The following is a 23,062-nucleotide window of genomic DNA, read 5'->3' as shown; positions in this document are numbered from 1 at the left end:
GGCCCAGTGTTTGTGTTATTGGTCATATAGAGGTCTCATTTTTCACGGTACTCGCCAATCTAATATCATCTCTTTGATATTAACATTTGTGGAAACTAGTGTTTTGCACTATAAAGAAGGATGAAAGAGAATGAACTATGTTTATTTTGTTACTTTTAATGTAAAACATAAAATGGGAAAGATTTGAAAGCATATAGACTTGAGATGCCCCTGCACAGAGTTTGGCCTGTATGTCCCGGCTACATCATGATTACATCACAAATAAAGAATGGAAAGGTACGTTGCTTACATGTTATGGGTTATTGTACAGACTGATAATTGGAAGGGTTTATGACAACAATGATCATGATTGAATGATTAAAATGAAAGAAAAGAAGAAAGCCAAAAAATACTTTGAATAAGTACGAGACAAATAAGTGAAAGAAGATAGCACTTTGCCTAAGGATATTTCCTGTATTGTTGTTAGTTTAATATTACTTTTTGATCAACCAGCCCTCAGTCAGAAATCGACCAACCGTCAAAAATATCAAGCATCCTGTGGGGAAAAGTATACTCAATTAAACTCACCATGGTAATAGTCTACCCCTGATTTAGTCTTTTTAGGTCATGCTGAAGCAAATGGTCCACTAAATCAAAGTACTGGTAATGTTTAATCTTGTCAAGCTGCATCAATGCAGCTGGCCCTTTTTATTTCAAGCTGAGGGTAGTATCTTCCTGGTAGTACTACTTTTATTTTTTTGGTATTATTATGTACTTATTTTTTAAAGTGTTATGTAGAGAAAATTGTCCTAAGTTTCACGTTTGGCATAATTTTCCAAGCATTAAATTTTAAACTATGTATGTTTCTCTTCAGTAAACAAAAATGCTTGCAAATCACTGATACCACCTATATTTTAGTCTTCTTTTATAATAACATGTTTCTCTCTCACTTGACCTTTTCTCAGGCTTTCTTCTTTTCCCTCAAATAATTAATATATTCCTTAATTTTAAGCTCTGATTTATTTCTTGAATTTTCGCTATTCACTTGAATTGCTTTGTATGGTTACTAACCTGGACTATTACTGAACACAGCTTCCTTTGCTTCATATTTTCATTTATATGTAATCTTTTTAAAGAAAATGAGTATTGCAGAAATGAGATTTTGATGGGTGATCAAATGAAAATAATGCCCTTTAGAAATATCTTTTTAATTTTATTCCTGAAGGGTAGTTTATTAACTCTCATTTTCAACAATCAACATGAAAAGTAACTACAAAAACCAATAAAATGAAATCATATCAAATAAGATTAGTTTTGAAAATTATTGGTTCAAGATATTGACGGCTAGGTTCAACTTGCTACGTGTTCGTCGAAAAACTGTCGTCTAAGTTTATTATCTTTTTCTGCTACGTGTACTTTTGTAAACAGGGTGCACAGCCGATACTACTTGTTTTTGCTTTTTTGGAAGAATTTCATTTCATTATTGAGACAGAGAGCTGAATGTTGTAAGTGAATAACCTTATCATCTGTATGTTGTTGTTGTAAAGTTTCTAAACTAAGATGGCATGACCTTTTGATGACGGATTGCTTTTGTTTTCTGGCAGTGCCTAGCGCCTACTCGCTCGCTGCGACCAGGCTGTCGCTGGCCTGCAGGCCTAGGACACGGCAGGGTAATGCCATTGCCATTGCATTGGCAATGGCAATGTATCTGCCATCTGTGAGTGTGAACAGGTGAAGGGCCATGTAAACAAAAACACATACATTATGTGAACGTAAAATACATTACAAGAAAAATCTTCTAAGCTACCTTCAGCTTTCGCTGGAAGAGTTTTTTTGTGCAGCGTATTTCAAAATTGCAGAATTAGACCCCTCCCCCGAAAAAAAAGGAAACTGGTGACTCAGCATGTAGATCTAGAACTTGTTTGTCTTTATCGTTCATCCGATCTCGGCAAATCGAATCCTCATTTTACTAAATTGGTGCCAACAAAGGCCCTTCTTATTGGCTATCGCTGTCTTCCATTCACTCAATGCCATGCTATTGGATATTTGTGCAAGGAGCAAGCTTGCGACTTAACGTTTTTTTCGATACCAAAATTAATAAATTTCAGTCAAACCCTCGGCGCTTGTTCAGAAACCTATCCAAAATTTGACCCGTAACTGTGGCGTGGAGATACCCTACTGAAACATACCCAAAATGAAGTAAATATTCATTAAATGTCCAAATGAAGATCATGAGTTAAAAGTCATTATGTTTATTACCTGTTTCGTGTCAATTTCCTTGTTATTTTTGGAGTATTTTTCGGAAAAACATTGATATTAGTATACACTTTTTTTCACAGGTTTCATGGCAAACCGCTGCACAATACAAGTGCATACCGATGGTTGGTTGTGGGCGGGCGCGCGCCTTTTCAAAGTTATATAAAAAAAGGCTGTTTCGCGTTGCTGATTTGATGTTGACCTCGGGCAATACATGTAGCTTTTAATGACTCCGTCATAGTTTAATTTATTAACTTGCAAGTACAAGGAGTTAACTGAATACAGTGACACTACCAACGCATGCCTTTTTATGCTTTGTGTTATTGTTATAAAGTCACCATCAAATTGGCAATGCAAAATCAGCATATGTAGATAATACAATATGGTTTATTTCCTTCTTACTCTTCTCCTTTCTTTCTTTCAATTCATGAAAATATCTGCTATCAGGATTTAGTGCTAGCTCAGACTAGACCTTTCAAAGGTGCCTACTCCTAGAACCAAAGAATTGGGACAACAACCAACACCTCTGAAAACAAGACAATAATTGAAAGGGCCGGGTGTCAGTGGTCCATCATTGACGTCAATCTTGAAGTTCAGCATCAACTGATCAAGCACTTCTCTTTCAACTATGAGACGGGCAGCAGGAGGAGGAGGTAGGTCGATCAAGGTCAAGTCCAGTAATCCAGATTTGAATTTGTTTCCACTTGCATTTCTCTTTCTCTCCTCTCCATTGTTTTCTCATCTGTTTTTGTCTTGATATACAGTAGTGGTTATCCAGATTTTTCCCAAGGGAGAGAGAGGCACAAGTACATTTAAAATAAACTTCCCCTGCCCCCTCCAGGCAGATATTGTGCAATGTGTCCTAGACATATGACATACTACTTTTTCCATGTACTTCACCCAAAAAATGAAAAATATGTTATGACAATTGTATTTAGTGATACCAGAAAGAGCCATATGTCAATGCTGGTAATATCACTGGATTTTCATTTTCTTTGGTGCACGCCTCAAAAAAGTTCTCAATTTGGTCTCATGGGGCACTTATTAAAATCAAAACGTGAAGAGGAATGGATCTGTGAAGTTTCAGGAAAATCCAATACGGGATATTACAATTATAGCAGGAGCCTGTAAGTATTGGCTGGTCACTGGTTTTGTTATTAAGGAAAATGTTTAGCTTTTTAGTACATGTACTCCTGCTTTTCTAAATTGGGTGCTCTTTATAGCATTACAATTTTCTTTTTCAACAAACGATGATAACACACTATCCAACTCTTGATCAATTTAGAGTCTGGCATCTCCTTCCCAATCCAGTCATCAGTATGTGGCTACATGTACATGTAAATCCTTTATGGCTACTCCATGTCCCATATGATGTTTGACATTTTGTCCATATGGAGCCAGAAGGGTGATGGCTTTGATCAGCCAATTTATACATTTATTTCATCAAATAACGAAAATCTCTTGATATGATCATTGATAAATGTTTTTCTTTTCTGGTTTCAGGAAAGTTATTGAATGGTCATATCTAGAGATTTTTCAGTGGAGTTGGCCTTTATTATTAACTGTTTTCATAATTGTGGCTCGAGGTTGTTATTAATCTCATGAATATTCATAATAAACAACAGATTAATATTGCGGTGCACAGAGTAGCAGTCTGATGAGAGTCTGATCGGGAATTCATTAACAAAAAATCAGTCCGGGTAAACTTAGTAATAGCTATTTTAGTAATATTTAATTTCTGGAGCATTCAGTGTATAAGGGACCAGTCATTCAATCATGTAAAATCATCTTGTTCTGATAAGACTACATATCACCTTTTCAGGTGGAACCAACCCGACCACCAGTCAGGGCTATGGAGATTACAATGCAGTCGAGGAAGAGAACCAGCACCTCACCGAAAACCTTCGATCTAAAGTCAGCGTTTTAAAAACGGTAGGCCTGCGATGTGTTTGCAAGTATTCCATTGATCTGTCTACAATATCTCCAATACTAAGTACTTACTTGTTGAAAATGATTATCTTGTTTGCTCATACTGCTGCCAACTTCTGTAATGTTCAATCATACGAGAGGGCTTGTTGAAGAAGAAAAAAAAATCTGTTATCATTAAGTTCTTTTAATCCTTCAAAACCATTGGGAGCCTAGTGGTTGTTGGGACTAGAGACTAAATCGATGGTTTGGGTTCCAATGCGTTCACAGGATTCAGAAGGCTAAGTTCCTATTTTATGGAGGTAGTACTGATATAGCAAGAAAGAAACAAAATCAAGCTTTGTACATGTATTGCAATTAGGAACTTAGTTCAGTGGACAAAAAGAGATCATATTTGAGCCATAAGGTCCTTGGTAATATTTGCAGTACACAGAAGATGATTCATTTTCTGACCAGGAAAGGCATGGTCATCCAATAAAAACTACCCCACCCCTCCTGTGATGACCATGTAATTCAATCATTTCAGAGGATTGTTGTGATCTATCCCTCATATTGTCATCAAAAGATCAAGGCAGGCCTGGAAAATGTTGATGTAAACACCATCTCGTGCCATTTGAGCTATGAATAGATGGATATGATTTCATAGTTGGCTTATACTTCTGGCTTCTGCATGTTTCTGCATGCACCATTACTGTTAATGTATCATCATCATTTTATTGTTATTGCCTCTTTAAAGTCTACTGCTATTGTTTGTTTATTTTTATGTTGATCTTAGTTCTTACTATTTAATTTGATGAACCATGCAGGAAAAAAAAGTTTGTTTTTTCTTCAAGTAAAACGGTTTTGTATTGATAGTCTTAAACTTTTGTAAATGACTGCAGTATGGTCACCTTCTTTTGTTTACCTTACAGCTCAGTATAGACATGGGCCATGAAGTCAACGAACAAAACAAACTTTTAAGTGATATGGTAAGTGATTGATTCTCATATTTGTCATTGTGATATTTGTTTTTAAAGAAAATAGTGAAAGAAGTCATTCCCTTTATTTGTACATAACAGCTCAAATTGGATTATCAATTATTGCCACTGGTGTAGACAAAAATGTCTTGAAGAGCGCATTTAATGATACCAATTCTGCTTGATAGTGGACCCTACCACATAGACACCTGCTCCATCCGTTGCTCCGGAGTCACTTGCTTACTCTCAATTAATTCCTGAATTTGTTCTGTACCAATCAAAATACCCCAACATATCCTGCGACTAAAATTACAACCCATCCCATGTCCATATACATGTATCTTTGATAAAATATAGCTAGGACTCGGAGCCCTGGAGCAAATGTTACCTGCGCATGTGTCTGATGAAACTTTGATCTCCCACTTACAGAATTCTTGTGATCATTTTTTTTCTACCTTTTCATGAAATTATTTTTTATTGTAATGCTTGAAAAAGAAAATAATATACTGTGTGCGTTTATAAATTCAACATGATTATAATTAGCAAAGATTGTGCATTAATCCGTTGAATTCACTTTCTTCAACCCTCTTTTAGGACCAAGAGTTTGATGCCTCGGGTGGCTTTCTTGGTGCCACCATGGGGCGACTATCACGCCTCTCCAAGGGGGGACTCCATTGCCACTATCTCTACCTGTTTCTTTTTGCTGCCTTTGTCTTCTTTATCATCTATGTCATCCTCAAGTCGAGATGACCTTTGACGTCAGTAGAGGGATTTAAGAACATTCAGATGGGTTATTTATATAGCCACAAAAGGGAAAGGCCTTTTCATGTGCTTTATAGCATCTATGTGTACAGTGCACAATGACTCACATTTATGATTTGATGATGCATTAACCTTATCACTAAATATTGAATTCATGTGTGTCAGAACATGGGGGATCAAGCTAGCTTTAGCACCGGGGCAGACTCTGCATTAAACAGTGATTAGGTTTCAAGAGTTAGAAGTGCTACCTTCACATTGGATCTATAACTAGCATAAGATTTCATATTCGGTGAAATTGCACGTTTTGAAATGATCAGCATTACCTCTTTATTAACCCTTTGCTTACGGGAAACCAGGTGGCACCTGTATTAATCCTTTGAGAACGAGAGAATTCAGTAGGCAGAAGGTTAACTGTTTCATCATCATCATCATCAACTTCAGGTGGCGCTGTAAAGCGCTGTTGTGGTCTTCACGAGATCATGCATGCAACTCTTTCACCTGCCATTTGTGTTGCACCTTTCATTCCTTGTCCAGACACTTTCTTGATACCAGTCCAAGATATTGGTGGACGACCTCTACCACGTTTTCCTTCGACTGCTCCTTGCAGTATTTGCTTCTCAACACCTTCAGATCTCCTAACAATGTACCCAAAATAGTTTAGTTTTGTTTCACACATTCCTATAAAACAATGTTGAAAATTCGTCGTTTTAAATGATGTATCAGTGCGAAAAATTTCCTCAAGTATTTGTCATCGATTCAGCTCTCTGGGCATGGCTAAGTCAACATAGAGTTTCCGATGAGTCAGAGATGCCCTTAGAGATGCCCCTAATGCCAAGTTAGCCTGGACCCTTGAAGGTGAACATGCTGCTTATATGTACTATCACTAATGCCTTGCATACAAATGTCAGTTGATTTTAGTTGATTACCTAAAGTAAGTTGAGATTATTTAGATTTTGAGTTGTTTATAAACAGAACAGATGATCCATTGGATCTCGTTAAATTTACTAGATTAGAATGTGATCACTAAACAACGAAATTGGACAATTATATCTTCACTATTTAGTCAGTATTTTTTTTCAAGCGACTTTGACACCTGTGATTTTCTTGCTTTTTATTCATCTCAATACTATGAAAAAAGTGGCTGTCTCGCATACATTTATTTTTAGAATTACCTAAGAATTGTTTAATTGTAGACTTGTTATATATATATATATATATATATATATATATATATATAAGAAATTTTTGTATTGTTATTATCGTTTGGGGTTAATTGACAGCAGTTCCCACATGTGGATCGTTTTCCTGTGCTTGTCTACATAATTGCAACTTTAGCTAACTTCTGATTTTCAGACTTCAAACGCATTCTGTAAGGAAAACAAAGATACGCGGCCAAGTTTCACAAAATAACAGTGGATATCTATCATTCCATGTTATATTAACGTATTAACGTGTGTATTGAAATTATCGTTTGTTCGATGGGATGTTGATGAATTGGTACTCCTAAATGTTTTGTGAAACGATGCCTTGGTAGGAATGATACAAAGGTGGATGTTTCATCCTGTGGTTCTTCTTGAATGTGTAGATACTGAAAGAATAATGTCACAGCATTCAGTCCTTCAAAAACTGATTTAGATAATCAGTACTCAAGGTGAATTTCATCCTCATTTATCCTTTTTATATATTATCCTTGATATGATGATACATATGTAGTTTGAAGGTGGTGTGTGTACATATACCTTTTGCGGGTTTAAGATTGTAACTAGCCAAATGTTAACATTATATTATATTTGTGGAAGAAATAGTGCTTAATATTATTATTCAGAATGTGAGAACTAAAAATTATCTTTGGATAATTCTATCGTACTACATGTATAGTAATAATGATAATAAAATAACATACCATACTTATATTGCGCCATCTATCTATTCAAAATATTCTGAAGTGCTTATGAAATTTTTAAAAAAACATTTATGTACTTGTTTCTTTCTGGTAGCACAGTGACCACAGATCTCTGAAGAAGAAAAAATGTCTGTGTACCTAGATGGCAGGCTAGAAATGATGAAATTCCTCAAATTTCAATAATAATTAGCATGGGAATATAATGGTATGCTTATTTGTTTTCCTGTTGCCTTTACCCTTACAAGGGACCCTATTACATGTTGGATGTTCCTTTTTTGCACTACATAATAAAATTATAGAAATGCCATATTGGATGCACCCCTGCAAGATAAGTGTAAGGTTTGGTAAAATGTACTTGTGGAACCACTGGGCGAAATGTATGAACTGAATACAGCTTTATTTTGAAAGAAATTTGAATAATGTAATATGGCCAAATTGTATACAGCTCACGGGACATCTCAGAAGACCGACGGCCCATGAGACCAATAATGTCAGTCTGGTGTACCTTCAAAAATGTTATCAGAAGGCTTTTGGTCTTGTGGGCCATCGGTCTTTTGGGCTGTCAGTCTCTGGGCTGTTGGTCTCATGTCTTGTAGCCTACAGGTAGATTGGCAGTCATGCAACTGTACAATGCATACTCCAGGAACAATTGCTCTGTGGTCAAATTCTTACAATGACTGCATTCTTCCAACTCAACCCAGGACAAAACAAAATACTTGTACTAAATCCTAACCTTAAACCTTACCTAAAACCCCAACCCTATATCTTTGACAAAATAAAGAACAGAACAAAATATGTTGCAGTAGGAAATGTTGGATCACCGTAACTGGTTTCAGTATGATTCTGCCAGTCACTTCTGCCATTTTTTCCTGATTTGAGGGTTTCCCTGACTTCAGTGATTTGAAATGTCATTACATAATATACCGTCAAACCTGTCTATAAAGGCCACCCAAGGGAAACAGAAGTGGCCTTTCTAGACGGGTTCCACAACACATTTCTTTCTTGAGTGAGACAAAATACATGACCACTATAGAAAGGAGGCCTTTATAGAGAGGTGGCCACTGAGACAGGCTTGACTGTATTTCTTATCTATGAGCATTCTACAGACATAGCTCAACAGGGCAAATTTACATTTTTCAAATTGCAGGGTTTTTTTTCTCCTCAGTTTTCTTCAAGATGGAACTGAAGATGAGTGATGTACCTTGACTTGTAAATTTAGCGAGTTTTGTGATAAGAGAGTTATTAACTAATTTACTCTGAAAGAGATATATTTCACTATTTTTGAATAAATGTATTATTTGTAATGTTACAGTTGACTCCATGTTTTTCATTGATATAATCAATTTACAAGGTTGTTCAAAACTTCGTGAAGTGATTGTGAGAATATGATTTATTCATGATAGATAAAGGTTATATCTTCTCTGAACTTAAAGGAACTTGGTAACATTGTTTAGATAAGACAAAATGGCTAAGGTAGTGACTTCACTGCTAAATGTGTAATTAAAGATAATCTGAAAATTTGAGTAAAAAACAGACCATTATTAATGATAACAATAGGGGGAAAATTATCTGATCGATTCCTTACTTCTCCCAACTATATTAATACAATTTAATTACAGTTTAGGTGAATGTAAGTCGTCTCAAAGCATTGAATTGGCTCTATATACCAGTCCAGACATCCAAGTGTTGAAAGCTTTTTTTTAAAGCCCGTCTTATGTCATATTTTCATGGAAAAACGGTTGGGAAAATTCAAAAATGTTAGCGAGAATCTACTGTTAGAGGATGTCACACAGTGACGCCTTCAAAGAAAAACCATAGATATTTGAGGGCGCTATGTTTATTCCAAAACCAGAGCCATCTATGTTTTATATTGCTTATTTTGATAATTTCTTGTTATGCGAATTTCTTGTTCTGTGAAATTATGAGGAAGGAAATAAAATATCATTTAAAAAAATTTAAAAAATCTATGAACAGAGTTTGGCCAACCCGGTTCAATGTTGGACACAATATGGCGACAACTGCTTTGTTGGGCAAGCACTAAAAAGGGATATACGGCATGCTGTGACCCAGTGAAACCAAGTTGGCCAAACTCTGTATATAGATGGCTCTGTCCAAAACCAGGTTCTGCATTCAACAAACTTTACAAAGCTAATTTTGTTTTATTTTTGGGGGAGGCCTATGTGGTTATTTGGCAAATTGGGGTCATAATATTTTGTTTACTTATTTTTTTTCCAGTTTTTTTTTGTTTGTTTTTGGTAAATTGTAGGTTGACAAACTTGATGTTTCTCGAGAAAAAAACAAAACAGAATAAGCTTTTTAATTCCTCACTCTCGTTGTTCTGATGTTGTATGGATGGTATTGATCATGCATCCTGTAGTGTTGTTATGTTGGTTGATCCTCTAACAAGCTTTTGGGGTCACCGAGATTGTTGTTGTTCGTCCCCCCCCCGCCCCCCCCCCCCCCCCCCACTCAGAGGTCGGAATGACCGCATGCGTGTTGCCAAAATGTCCGGTAAAAGGGTACTTTTCGTGCGACAAAGTCCGGCCCGAGAATTGTAAGAAAAGGGGTGTATTTGACTTTTCACCCGGAGATTTCTTTAAAAAGGGGGTGTTTTTTCTTTTTTCTCTCATCTCTTTGGACTCCTGAGAAATTATTCCGAATTTAGGGGGGTACATTGAGCATTTTTTCTGATTTAGGGGGGTCTCCAATGCAAAAAAAGCCCGCGAAAAGCCCGCGAAAGGGGGGTTCGGAAATGTTGGCAGTCCTCAGATAGGGGGTGCTTTCAAAAAGAGGGTACGAGCATATGCGTACCCTAAATAACACTGAGTGGGGGGGCCGGGCCCCCCCCCCCCGGCTCTCCCACTCCGGGAACGGGGGACCGCATGCGTGTTCCCAAAATCTCCGACTCGTAACAAAAGAAAAAAGTCTATCAGTATTGACTTTATACACCGGACATGTGCTGAAAAGGGAGGGGGGGTGCTGAGAAAAGGCTCGTATAACAAAACAAAAAGGTCTCCCCGTATTGACTTCACACACCGGACTTATGTTGAAAAGGGGGGGGGGGGGGGGGTGCTGGGAACACGCATATGCGTACCCTAAATAACACAGAGTGTGGGGGGCGAGACGGGACCCCCCCAAAAAAAATTGTGGCCAGAAATTTACCTTTTCTTTGTTGCTCAAGGGAGGGGGGGCGGTGTTGAACGAAATATCGGCCGACGCGATTTTAAAATCCAGGGGGGCGAAAGAGGAAAAAATTAAATGCTCACTACCCCTCCTCCCCCCCCCCCCCCGGCATTATCCTAATATATTGAGTTTTTGTTAGGATCTTTTTTTTTTCTTTGACCAACTCTGGCACACAAATTATAGGAAGGGCGGAGCACTAAATTTGAAGAAAAAAATGTTTGATGCACTATTCCCAATACAATGCCCATAAAGTTTATAATTTACACTGAAGTGTTGCCGGTAATATTTTGTAATAAATGTGAAACTGGTGCCTGGCCTCCGAAATTCCCTGCAGTGGAAGCGTATTTATATTGGTTAGGTCCATTAATTTTTATTTTTTGGAGGGGGCGTGGTTTTGATATACCGTTTTCATCCATGGCAACACTCTTATATTGTTACTTGAAATGACTCGAATTTCAATCATAATCACAGAGACATCTGAAGTTATTATTAGCTTACTATTTGCTTCATGTTGTTGACAATAATAATATTTCCTACAAAAATCAAATATTTCTTGATTCGTTTTCATTATAATAGCCCAGCGATCACGACCACCACCTACCTTATTGCAACCAGACAGATCTATCCGATGGTCGAAAACAGAAAGTAATCATTTGAAATTATGCAAACTTTTTGTTAATTCATCAAATTGCAAACAAATTGTTAACAAGTAAACAAACAGGAGAACCTCCTAGAAATCCAAGGCTTGTCATAAATTTATTCTGGAAAAGTCATATTTTTAAATGATATCCTGGCAAAAAGTATACACCACCCATGTTAAATGCCACCACTCATCACCCCCCCCCCCCCTCTCTCTCCCTCTCTCTCTCTCTCTCTCTCTCTCTCTCTCTCTCTCTCTTTCGTGTATGGTTTCTTCCTCTGCCCCACCCCCTTCTTCTGTTTTGAGAGACACGCAGTCTATTCGGAGATAAGGCGCTTTGCCTAACGAGCGTTATACAATGTACCAGGGAGCTAAATCTATCGACTTTCCCATATTGTTATACGGGTCTATTGTAAAAAGAAAAATAATCATGAATGGGCCTACGAAGTGTTGCATAATCAACAACACTCAATTAGATTGAAGTAAATGAGTATTACATAACAGATTACAGTTTCATAGATACAGACGTGCCCCCACGGCCCCAACCAATCAATCGGCGGAAAGGGAACAGAAAAAGAAGGGAGAAGGAAAAAGGGAAAGGAAACGAGAAGATTTTTTTTTTTTTAACTGATGAAAACGATCGCAACTTTTTTTCGAAAAATCAACTAATATACGGCAATGTCATTAGGCTTGTGCGTCATCTATTAACATTTCTAAACATGACATTGAGGTATGTACAGAATCAGGGGCGTACGCAGGATTTTTTCAAGGGGGGGGGGGGGTTAAAATCGGGCCCAAAATATTTTGCTCCCGAAAATTTGAAAATCGCGTCGGCCGAAAAGTCGCTCAGTGGAGGGGGGGGGGGGGAATAAGCGGACACATTTTTTGTTTTTTTGTCTCGAAATTTGAAAATTTGACATTTTTCTTCGTTGGGGGGAGGGGGGGGGGGGGGGTAAGGCCACCTTTTTTAGGTTAGCCGTGGGCATAATTTTTATTTTTATTTTTTTATATATGGGGGTTTAACCCCAAAAACACCCCCCCCCCCCCCCTGTGTACGCCCCTGTACAGGATATATTATAGGGTTTTGAAATTGCCCTTGAGTTGCTTTTTTGAAGAAAAAAAGTTTGATCGTGTTGCAAGAAGAATTAAGCTACGACCTCCGACTACGTACACAGTCCCTTTCTTTTGTTTTCACTTTCTATTTCCAGAGACTAGGGGTCCCCCCCCCCCAAAAAAAAAAAAAAAAAAAACCATACAAACATTTTAGTGAACTATATTTATATACTAAACCCTTGATTTTTGTTTTGTTTTGTCAAAAAATAATTTGGAGTGCCGCTACACACAGGCGCGTACACAGGGGGGGGGGGGGGGGGGGGTTGGGGGGGTTAAACCCCCCCTTTGGTATTTTTGTGTGTATAAACCCCCTAAAAAAACCAACCCCCCCCCCCCCCCCCCCCCTTTGGTTTTTTTTATTCTCTTCTTTTTTTTCTTCTTTTTTTTTAATAATAAAAAAATTTAAAAAAAAAATTATTCCCATGGCTGACCTAAAATAGGTAACCTTAACCCCCCCCCCCCCCCAACAGAGCAAAATGTCAAATTTTCAAATTTCGAGACCAAAAAAAAAAAGTGTCCTCTGACACAAAGTGAAGATGAATTTTCTTTAAAGAAAAAAACAAGAGAACGAATGAGGCATTGTTACAAAACGGTTAACGCTTAAACGGAATATCTTTCTTCCTGATATCTTTTATCTTTAATTTCAATATGAGCCGTGGGGTGGGGTCATGGGGTGGGGCTAGTCATAGCCCTCGGATTTCTTTCAAAGGTAAGATAGCCGCTTGTTTTATCTTGGTTATAGTGGGCTAAATACGTGTGATACCAAAATCTAATGAAACGGGGGGAGGAGCAAGGGGTCACTGCATTCCCCTCCCCTAGAAAGAAGGCTTTATATATATATATATATATATATATATATATATATATATGATTTCTAAAATTCTCGAGAAATACTCGAGGATGGCGGTCACTTCGCGGACCATTCTTTGCTTTGTACCCGCATTGTCGATGTTGGTTGCACTAAATGACCACAGAGTTGCATTTCGTTTTCTATTTTAAATATCGATCAATATAGATTGATCGTGTCTTCATTATATACATATATCAGTATGCCCTACATGTATATACATTCTATCAATGGCCGACACGGGAGAGATCTCTTCAAGCATAAGCAGAGTGCATCGAAGAATTTGTCATGCGAGTTTTGCAAGGATTTTTTCAAGTTAAAGGTTTGTTGACAAAATTTAATTTATATATCTAAATGGGCAATACTCACGGCACGTTGGGTCAGTGCATGGGTCTAATATTTTTGATGGATCTCACAGCGAACAGGACAGCTTAATTCACTGTTGTTGTCCGGAAATTCTTTATATATAGACAGTGGTTCGGACACACACTACAGTTTGAGTCAAACAAAAGTTTACACCTAGAAAATTGCTAATTATTAAAAATATCAGCACTCTTACAAAAGATGCAAAACAATTTACTGTTCATAGATGATTTTTGAAATAATTTTCTAGCTGTAAACTTTTTTTTGACTCACACGGTATTACCCCATTGATCTCCATGGGCTTTGCTGGCTTGAACACAATTGTTGTTCTTTAATATTGGGAATTATATAAGTCTAGTAGATCTGTGTCGGAGTCAAGCCTATATACTAGTGCATGTGTAATGGTAAATCAGACCTAGACAAAAAATGAGAGAACCAACGTTGCTGGATGAAAGGAGTTGCGGCGGGAAAAGATTCTCCAAAACCTTAATTTGGGGGAACTTTTTTTCGGTGTAGATTTTAAACTTGGAGGTTGAAATGAACCACGATAATTGCGATCGCTCACTTGCTCAAACAAAAAATTAAGTTTGATCGGTCTACTTTTATTATAAACTAACCCTTTGGTATATCTGGGTGACATAGCTTTATATTTATTTGATCTACAATACAAGCACGTAATCTGCATGTAAATTCATTTTGTCGGGTGTGTTTTGGAGGGAGGGGTGGGAAAAACTGCAATAGCAATGACAAAAAACATCAACATTTGAATCTTTAATTACTTTAAGGTTCTGTATCCAGGCGCGTACGCAGGATTTTTTGAAGGGGGGGGGGGGGGTTCACATTTTTAAATCGGGCCGAAAATTTCGCAACGACTCAGCCAGCGCTGAATAAGCGCGGGGGGGGGGGGGATAAGAGGACACTTTTTTGTGAAAAAAATTGAAATTTCGCTCCGTTAGGGGGGGGGGGGGGGGTAAGGTCAACTTTTTTAGTTCAGCCATTGGTATAATTTTTTTTGTTTTTTTGTTGTTAAAATTAAACAAAAAATTTAAAAAATCCAAAAAAAAAATCAAGGGGGGGGGGGGGTGGTTTCATCCAAAATACACACATTAAAAATACCAAGGGGGGGGTTCAACCCCGACCCTCCCCCCCCCCCCTCCCTGCGTACGCGCCTGTCTGTATCATTCACCATTATTTTGATAATTGCATACCGATTTCGCCCGTCAAAGTAAGCGCATTCAACTTCATTTTACTGCCACAACATTTTAACAGTAACCGTTACATGAACCCTTACACATCTCATGTTTTTATGGGTTTATTTTCATAATAAACAAAAAAAGGATTTCTTCTTTATAGCAGAAAGTTTGCAGTTAAATCTGGAGTACGTGTCATTAATTGTTCCAAATACGTCCACATGATAATAACTGATAAGGTCAAGGCCCTTGTCAAGGATATTACAATGATAATACAATCCACTTCAGACTATGCCCTTTGGTATCTATATTTTAACAATAATATAGGTTTTCCCGCCCAATTTCATCAGAGTTGCACTCGAATTCATGAATAGACGTTCAAGTTCGAACGATTTTCGTCAACTCTCTGCTCTCATGGTTCATTTTCATTCTTTGAGTATTCAATTTCGTTTTATCTCATTCCTTTTAAATTTTATTTCATTCAGTTTAGAGAGAAGTCCGTTCAATTTAGTTGTCATTCAATTTCGTGCCTGCTGGATAGACGTTCAGTTTCGTCCTCAATACCAATTTCAATTTCATTTATGGGCACACACTTTCGCAGTTTGAACGTTCGAATTAAATTAACATAAACAAGTTCTGTCTTTCTTTCACGTCATATTTACGTTTTTTTAAACTGTTTTTAATCATATAATTTCATTTTCATTTTTCAAGTTTCATAATGTTTATTTTAATCATATTTTATATATTCATTTTCTTTTTAAGCTTCACTACCAGTTTTTAACTTAATTTCCAAATACAAAATCGCTATAACTCATCATTTTTGTACATGTAAGTGTAGTATGTATATTTTTGTAATAGATTGTGCTTTATGTCACGTTTGGAGTTGGATACATTGGGACATTCTTTCTTTACATAATTATTCATAATAATTGATGTACAGTCTCTCAGTCTCTTCACCCGTCAATGTGTTGACTCGCCAGGCACCTTGGCAAGTATGTCTGAGAGTGATTGTACCATTGTGTACACTTTCCGGGTGTAATGGCGTCAATGTTCTGGAGAGCAGCATCTCTGAGGATGTCACAACGCCATTGCTGTAGGTTGATTCCTGCGTCTTGAGCTGCCTGCCTGTCCCCAACACGAAGCTGCCACGCTGGCTGTGCCAAGGTCCTCTTCACGGCGGCCTTAAAGGCGGAGTGAGCCATTTCTGTCATGTTGAGGAATGGGGAATAGGGAGGGAGTCGCTTCGTCTGGATGATGGGATTGGCTCCGTCGGGCAGCTGGGCGCGGACATGAGGTCTGGCGTTGTCATAGATGAGGTAGATGGGTTCATCGGCCGGGAACATCTGGTTGCATTCCGCGACGGTTTCAGCAAGGAAGTCCTCGAACCTCTCCCTGGTAACGGTTTCGAATGCGATTCTGTGGTGGACAAGACCGATGGCAGCGGACACAGCTGTCACGTTGCAATTGCGACCTCGCTGGCCGTGCACCACCCTCCTAGCCGGCACACCCCGTGGAGCCCTCCCACGAGTACGCCTGGTCCAGACGTTGTACCCTGTTTCATCGATAAATACACAGTTTCCCACAACGCCGTGTTCGAGGAACCATTCAGCATACTCCAGTCGCTGTTCTACTACCCTTGGGGCGTTCCTGGCATCTGGAACATCCTCTGCCATCTTCAGTGTCAACATCATTCCATCCAGTGCCCTGCTACTGATGATGTTGAGACTGCGGGCTTGTCAGGGAGGTTGTGCGCAAGACTCTCCTTCATTTGTCGTAGCGTTAGGAGTGGGTTTGCATCTATGATGTTCTCCAAAATGGTTGCGCATGTCCACATCCATTTTCACATTTCGGGCCCCACCCCTTGGTAGCTTTTGGACCCTCCCCGTGTCCACATACGTCGCCACAATCGACCTAGCCGTAGATCTGTTTATTCCCAGAGTGTCGGCCAGCTCTAGGTAATCTTGCTGGTTGTCAAATGCTTCAGCCAACCTAGCTCTGTCCGTATTCGAGATATCCATGTACTCTCCTCGCGCCGCCGCCATAGTCATGTATAAATTAATGTAATGAGTTGTACGAGCTCTTGCTTCGATGACGGTTTGTCAGAGGAATGAGATATTTCAATATAAGGCAAAGGTCCCATTTCAAGGTACATACAGTTTGCATAATTTATTCAAACAAATGCAGATTGCAAAGAACATAAACAGTATTAAACAAAAGAAAATGAATTCCCAAATGCTATAAATGCTTGCCTATTCGTGAATTTGAACACCTTAACGTTCATCAGGGCGGTGCAGGTGCGAATTTGAATGCATAAACGTGCATTTTGAATTTGAACGCGCTTTTTGCACGTTTATGTGAAAAAACCATGAAATCGCATGCTAATACAATTAAATTGAATGAACAAGTTAGGCTTTTGAATGTTGATCTCGGTGATCATTCAAATTCGCTCGAAATTGAATGATCGCATCGTTAAATCGGATGCAACTCTGATGAAATTGGGCGGGAAAACCTATAGTTACATGAACCCTTACACATCAAATGTTTTTTTATGGGTTTATTTTCATAAATTTATTATTTTTTCGTTTTAGTATAGCAGGAATTTATACCATTAAATCTGGAGTAGGCCTACGTGTCATTAATCGTTATTAAAATGCGACCACATGATACTCGATAGCTAATCAAGTATTTTGAGAAAGAAAAAAACACAGGAGGAATTAACGTAAAAAAGTATCTTGCGAAAGGAACTTTTAAGAGAAATCGGAAGGGAGAAATGAAGAGAAGAGGAAAACAGATAATGATATATATAGAGAAGGAAACATCTCTATGTATTCAAGAAAGAAATGAAGACGGGAGGGGAGGAAGAAGTTAGCCACAGTATAATAGTAGAAGTAGTAGTAGTATTAGTAGTAGTAATAGTAGTAGTAGTATTAGTAGCAGTAGTAGTAGCAGCAGAAGTAGTAGTAGTAGTAGCAGCAGCAGCAGTAGTAGTAGTAGTAGTAGCAGTAGTAGTAGTAGTAGTAGTAGAAGTAGTAGTAGTAGAAAGTAGTAGTAGTAGTAGTAGTAGTAGTAGTAGTAGTAATCAGGCGCGTACGCAGGGGGGGGGGGGTTGGGGGTTGAAACCCCCTTCAACTTTGTTTATGTGTGTGTTTTTGAGGAACCCCCCCCCCCTTCAATTTTTTTTTTAATTTCAAGAACAAACAAAAAAATATCGATCGGCCAATTTTTCAAATTTTGGGACACACACACAAACAAAAATGTGCTCGAACCCCCCCCCCCCCCCACTTATTCAGCGGTTGGCTGAGTCGTTGCGAAATTTTTGTGACCAACAAAATTTAAATATATGTCCTCTTACCCCCCCCCCCCCCCCAAGAAACAAGAAAATGGAGAGGGGGAGGAGGAACAGGAAATCACGAAGAAAACCGATTAAGAAGAAGGAGAAGAAGAAGAAAAGGGGGAGGGGAAGAAGAAGAAGAAGGGGTTTAATCAAAAGACAGGAGAAGTAGGAAATGCACAGAACAAAGAGTGGGAAAGGAAAAGAACGAGCCAAGTGAGATGAGAAGCGTATTCAGGTATGTCTACAAACAGAAAGATGTCAAAATCATCATGACGTTCGTGCAGCTCAAAAAGTTCAATTCCACTCAATGTGCTAATCTCTACACAAGTTGCTGTTTTTGTCTTTTATCTTTACTTGACCCAGACTGCATTTCTCGATCTGCAAACAGAGTTCGTGGACAATTGTTACATGCGAGGCCAGCTATAACCAGCACAAGTACCGTGAAACAAACGTCTTCAGAAGTGTTATCTCTTATTTAGTCAGCTAATTATCGAGATTTATAATCGCCTTTTACGCTAAGTCTCATCGGACAGCTGGAATACTAATTGGCGTATTAAAGCACGGATCGCTAGCGTCATCCTTGCACCATCGAAGCTCGTCCATCTCCATGCTTTCATAATCTGTTTTTTGTTTGACGGACGTCATGGTCGAAGATAAATTGTGAGTGGAAATTCATTTGGGATCGGAGTACACGACGTTTGTCGTTATAGTTTACCATTAGCAAAAAAAAATCATATTGACATATAGATCGGTATCCATTTATTATCAGTGAGGATAACGCAAACTTTTGGACTATCATCATGGCATCAGTATCGCGTATAGATCTACATGTACTGTAAGTGTAAGTATAGAAGTAGAGGCCATATAATAGTCGATCTAGATCTACAATATTTTATTCTATATTGGTGCATTTTCATTATTATTATTATCATCAGTGTAGTGATGAACATTTATGCTTGAGCCATCATCCACGTTCAAAGTTTTCAATTGACGTGACCACCCCACCGACCGGAGGCGTATGGAGGCGTGCCAGTAGATTTAATTAAGCCATGTTATGGATTCTTCTGAACGCTGGTTTAAGCCTCTAATCTCTATATTCAGTTCCAAATTCCTTTTCTATGATTATGTTAAGTTGGCTGGATCATGACCGGGTGGGTTATCGCATGGACCTATTACGTAATAGGTCCATGGTTAGCGTCAAATTAGTACTTAATTGGCAGGTTCACTTCCCAAGTAGTTGTCCAGACTGTTATCAAAATTACACTTGGGTGCATTTATAACTAAATCTCCATTTGAATTATTTTATATTCGACTTGGCCTAATTTAGTATAAAATATGAACTTTCAGACTTGCTGTTGGTCTATTTTGTTCTAAAATTCATAGACACTAAGTTAAAGCACGGCTTCAAATTGAGATTAACAAATGAATGAAGTTCAACTACAATTTATCATCTTCCGTATTCGTCGTCCGCCTATTCTCTATTCAATCATTTGACCCCCCCCCCAAAAAAAAAAAAAAAAAAAATGGAAACTGAGGTAATATCGATTATGCCTTTATCATGGCATGATCATCGCAATGTTTAGTATCATTAGAAAGTGTGGTTATTCCTTTTTAAATTGATACCCCATTTGTAATGATTTTTTTTCAATGTCCCATTGCACGGGCCTTTTCAACAGTTGTTAATCCTAGGCATGATGATTCAGAAAGTTCATTAAAGAGAACATTTGGAGAACGGAAAAGGTTCCTTAAATGGAAATGCATTTTCGACCTGAATGGCAAGAGTTGGGAAACATATTGTTCCATTGAATTTAATTGTACCTTTGATGTGGGCTTATACGATTGTTTCAGTTTAAGGTTTTGCAACTCATATTATATACGAATGATTTACTGTTTAAAATGAATTTAGTCCCAAGAAAAGAATGTACATTTTGTAATGAACAGATTAAAACACGGTTATTTATCTGCTATGTGATTGTACGCATGTCAAACATATTTAGGATAGGTGTGAGCACTGGATTTATACTAGAACCGGAATTAAATTAATAATTTCATTACAAGATGAACTATTCGGTTTAAAAGGTTCAAATAATTATGCATTGAATTGTATACTGAATGTGATGTAACAGATGGTGTATATGTAATAATAATTACAGCGATAATTATGCTATGATAAGAGAGCTTTAATAATGATAAAGATAGATTTATTGAGCGCATAATAAACAGAAACTTCTCAATGCGCTTTACAAAGTTAAAAATAAGCAGGTACAAGTATATTTAAATAGTTACAAGAACGAAATATATAAACTTTGAACTAAAGACATGTAGCTAAGAGAATTCATTTCGAGCAAAGTTAAAACAGATAGCAAATACTTATGGCAAACCAATTAGAGTTACATATTAAATTATAATACATATATTTATTAAACGATGTAACTTTAGTTTTCGAACTTATATTGAGGGATTTTAGAATCCACTGGATCTTTTTTCCATTCTTCTCCCTATCCTAGTAAGTTACATTGCAATCCAATAATGAATGAAAGATGGGGGTGTGTCGTCATTGAATCATTCCTTCATGTACGTACTTGATAACATTTTTTGTTTTTTAAAACTTTTTAGAATGAAATTTGTTGTGGACTCTACTAGGTGCCATTATGAGGTACACAGAAGGCTCTAACAAGGAAATGATTTTCACCTTTAAACAGAATGATGCTGAAACCAATGGCATCGTCTGATCTGAAATATAATGTGCACAAACTGCCCAAATCTTTCGTTTAGGGGCCCACCATTGCTTTTATGCATTTCACAAGAAATTAATATTTTGGCTAAAATTGTTCGTTTGGTGTGAAAAAAAAAATAAATTTATATATATATATTTATATATCAATGAACAATAGATAATACAATGAAATATTGTATAGAGTATAGAACAAGACCAACAGGATACCACAGGGGCTCTGAAGTTGCTCCAAAATGGCACAAATAATCAGCTAGACGGCCAAGAGGACTGCTTTAAACCGCTTCTAGGGTAATACCAGCTTTATAGAAAATCTCCATTTCGGTATCAAAATACAACGATACAATGTGAGTATATATGAGCAGTGGCGTAGCGTAGTGTAGCTCAGTCATGGAGGGGGCATCCTTTGCCCCTTATGTGGGAAAATTTGCATTTTTAAGTGACAGGGATACACAAAGAGATACTGTCTATGTCTCTTTCCTGTATGTCTTTTATCTTCCACTACCATCGCCTTTCCTTTTCCGTCTATGCTGTATACTACATCGAGAACACAGATCGGATCATCCCGAAGCATTTTTCGATAATTTGACAAAAAAATAGGTATTACGGTTTACCAGGGAGGTTTGAGTTTTTATAGCTGACATTTAATAGTGACATTTAATAGTGATTCTACTGTACTGTACCGATGAATAGCTTGTCAACTTGATGCTAGTTGTGCCTAAAGTAAACTTTTCCAACTATAACATAACGCATGTCCTTATTGATTAAACTGAATTTGAACTTTATGTGTACCACATTAATTATACACAGTCTGTTTGATGATTAAAACTATTAACAAAAATACTTATTCAGGAGTTTGCAGCATAATTATCTCAATATGTATTATATGTAATGGGTAAAAGTTAGAAGAAATATAGTTTGATATCGAAATAGCGCTTTACTTTATTGTTTTAAAGTAGTCATCTTGGTTGTCTATGGAGTATTAGCTGAATGTTTGGCCCTGTTGGTGCAACTTCAGGGCCCTGTGGTCTTCATTGGGTCTTAAACTATACCATATTTCATTATATAATCTATTGTTCATAAATATATATTTTTCATTCATTTTTACAACAAACGGACTTTTCAGTCAGCCACAATGTTTGTTTTGAATTGCATACAAATAATGTTGGCCTCTAAAACATAAAATGTGGGTACTTTTGGGACATTATATCCAAAATCAGTCGGTACCATCGATTTCAGCATCGAATTTTATTTAGGAACCCACATTCAAAAAGCGATGAACACAATTTGCTCGTTGGAGCCGTATGTGTGTATGTATGTATGTACAACTATATAAATGTGCATCATTTTTGGGACATATGACGCACGATCATGACATTGTGCTTCAATTTTGCCCGTCGTTCGTAATATTTGTGAAGATGGTGTGGGCCATTTTCAGTGGTTTTTATCGGTCACAAAAGTGACGGAGGTGTGTGTAGAGCCCACAAATCTATTCGTAACATGAGTTGTATTGGATACAGGTGTATTGAAATTACCCGTTATGTATTTCTCGAATGTCTTTGCGATGGCGTTCCTATTGGTTTGTGATTCAAGAACCGCAGTAACAGAAGTGGAAGAAATAGCCTTACCTCATGGAGTTGTTGTTAAGAAATTGACTACAACATTTACAACAATTGAAACCTCTCCCAGGAAGCATTAATCTTCAAAACGCATGTTTAAGACAATAACACAAGTAACATGGATCAAACATGAGTTCCCCATGCACATTTATTTCAACAATTGAAACCTCTCCCAGATAGCCTAATGTTCCAAACGCTTGACATCAAGACAATAACACGAGATGGATCAAACATGAGTTCCCCATGCACATTTATTT

At 37.6% G+C, this 23,062-nt stretch overlaps 2 protein-coding genes across 4 annotated transcripts in view; both read left to right on the top strand.

Annotated features, from left to right (window-relative positions):
- The first annotated feature begins 1,354 nt into the window (after positions 1-1,354).
- On the top strand, positions 1,355-6,391 carry LOC755890 (BET1 homolog). The gene is made up of 5 exons (XM_030991579.1): positions 1,355-1,484; positions 2,683-2,888; positions 4,058-4,167; positions 5,073-5,129; positions 5,712-6,391. The coding sequence occupies exons 2-5, from the start codon at positions 2,864-2,866 to the stop codon at positions 5,865-5,867; spliced, it is 348 nt and encodes a 115-aa protein (XP_030847439.1). The 5' UTR covers positions 1,355-1,484; positions 2,683-2,863; the 3' UTR covers positions 5,868-6,391.
- A 7,441-nt stretch (positions 6,392-13,832) lies between these two features.
- The window catches only part of LOC578919 (galactosylceramide sulfotransferase), a 51,415-nt gene continuing 42,185 nt past the window's right edge, over positions 13,833-23,062 (top strand). Inside the window, exon 1 of one of the 3 annotated variants that reach the window (XM_030991576.1) lies at positions 13,833-13,887. The gene's annotated coding sequence lies outside the window, so the exon portion shown is untranslated. Of the gene's footprint in view, positions 13,888-19,036; positions 19,294-23,062 lie in introns of those variants that run through there. The other 2 variants (XM_011681493.2, XM_011681491.2) reach the window with 2 other exon arrangements.

This window comes from Strongylocentrotus purpuratus, unplaced genomic scaffold (genome assembly GCF_000002235.5).
Source record: "Strongylocentrotus purpuratus isolate Spur 01 unplaced genomic scaffold, Spur_5.0 spur5_scaffold_2, whole genome shotgun sequence".
Taxonomy (NCBI): Eukaryota; Metazoa; Echinodermata; class Echinoidea; order Camarodonta; family Strongylocentrotidae; genus Strongylocentrotus; species Strongylocentrotus purpuratus.
This window is presented reverse-complemented; position numbering and strand designations above follow the sequence as displayed.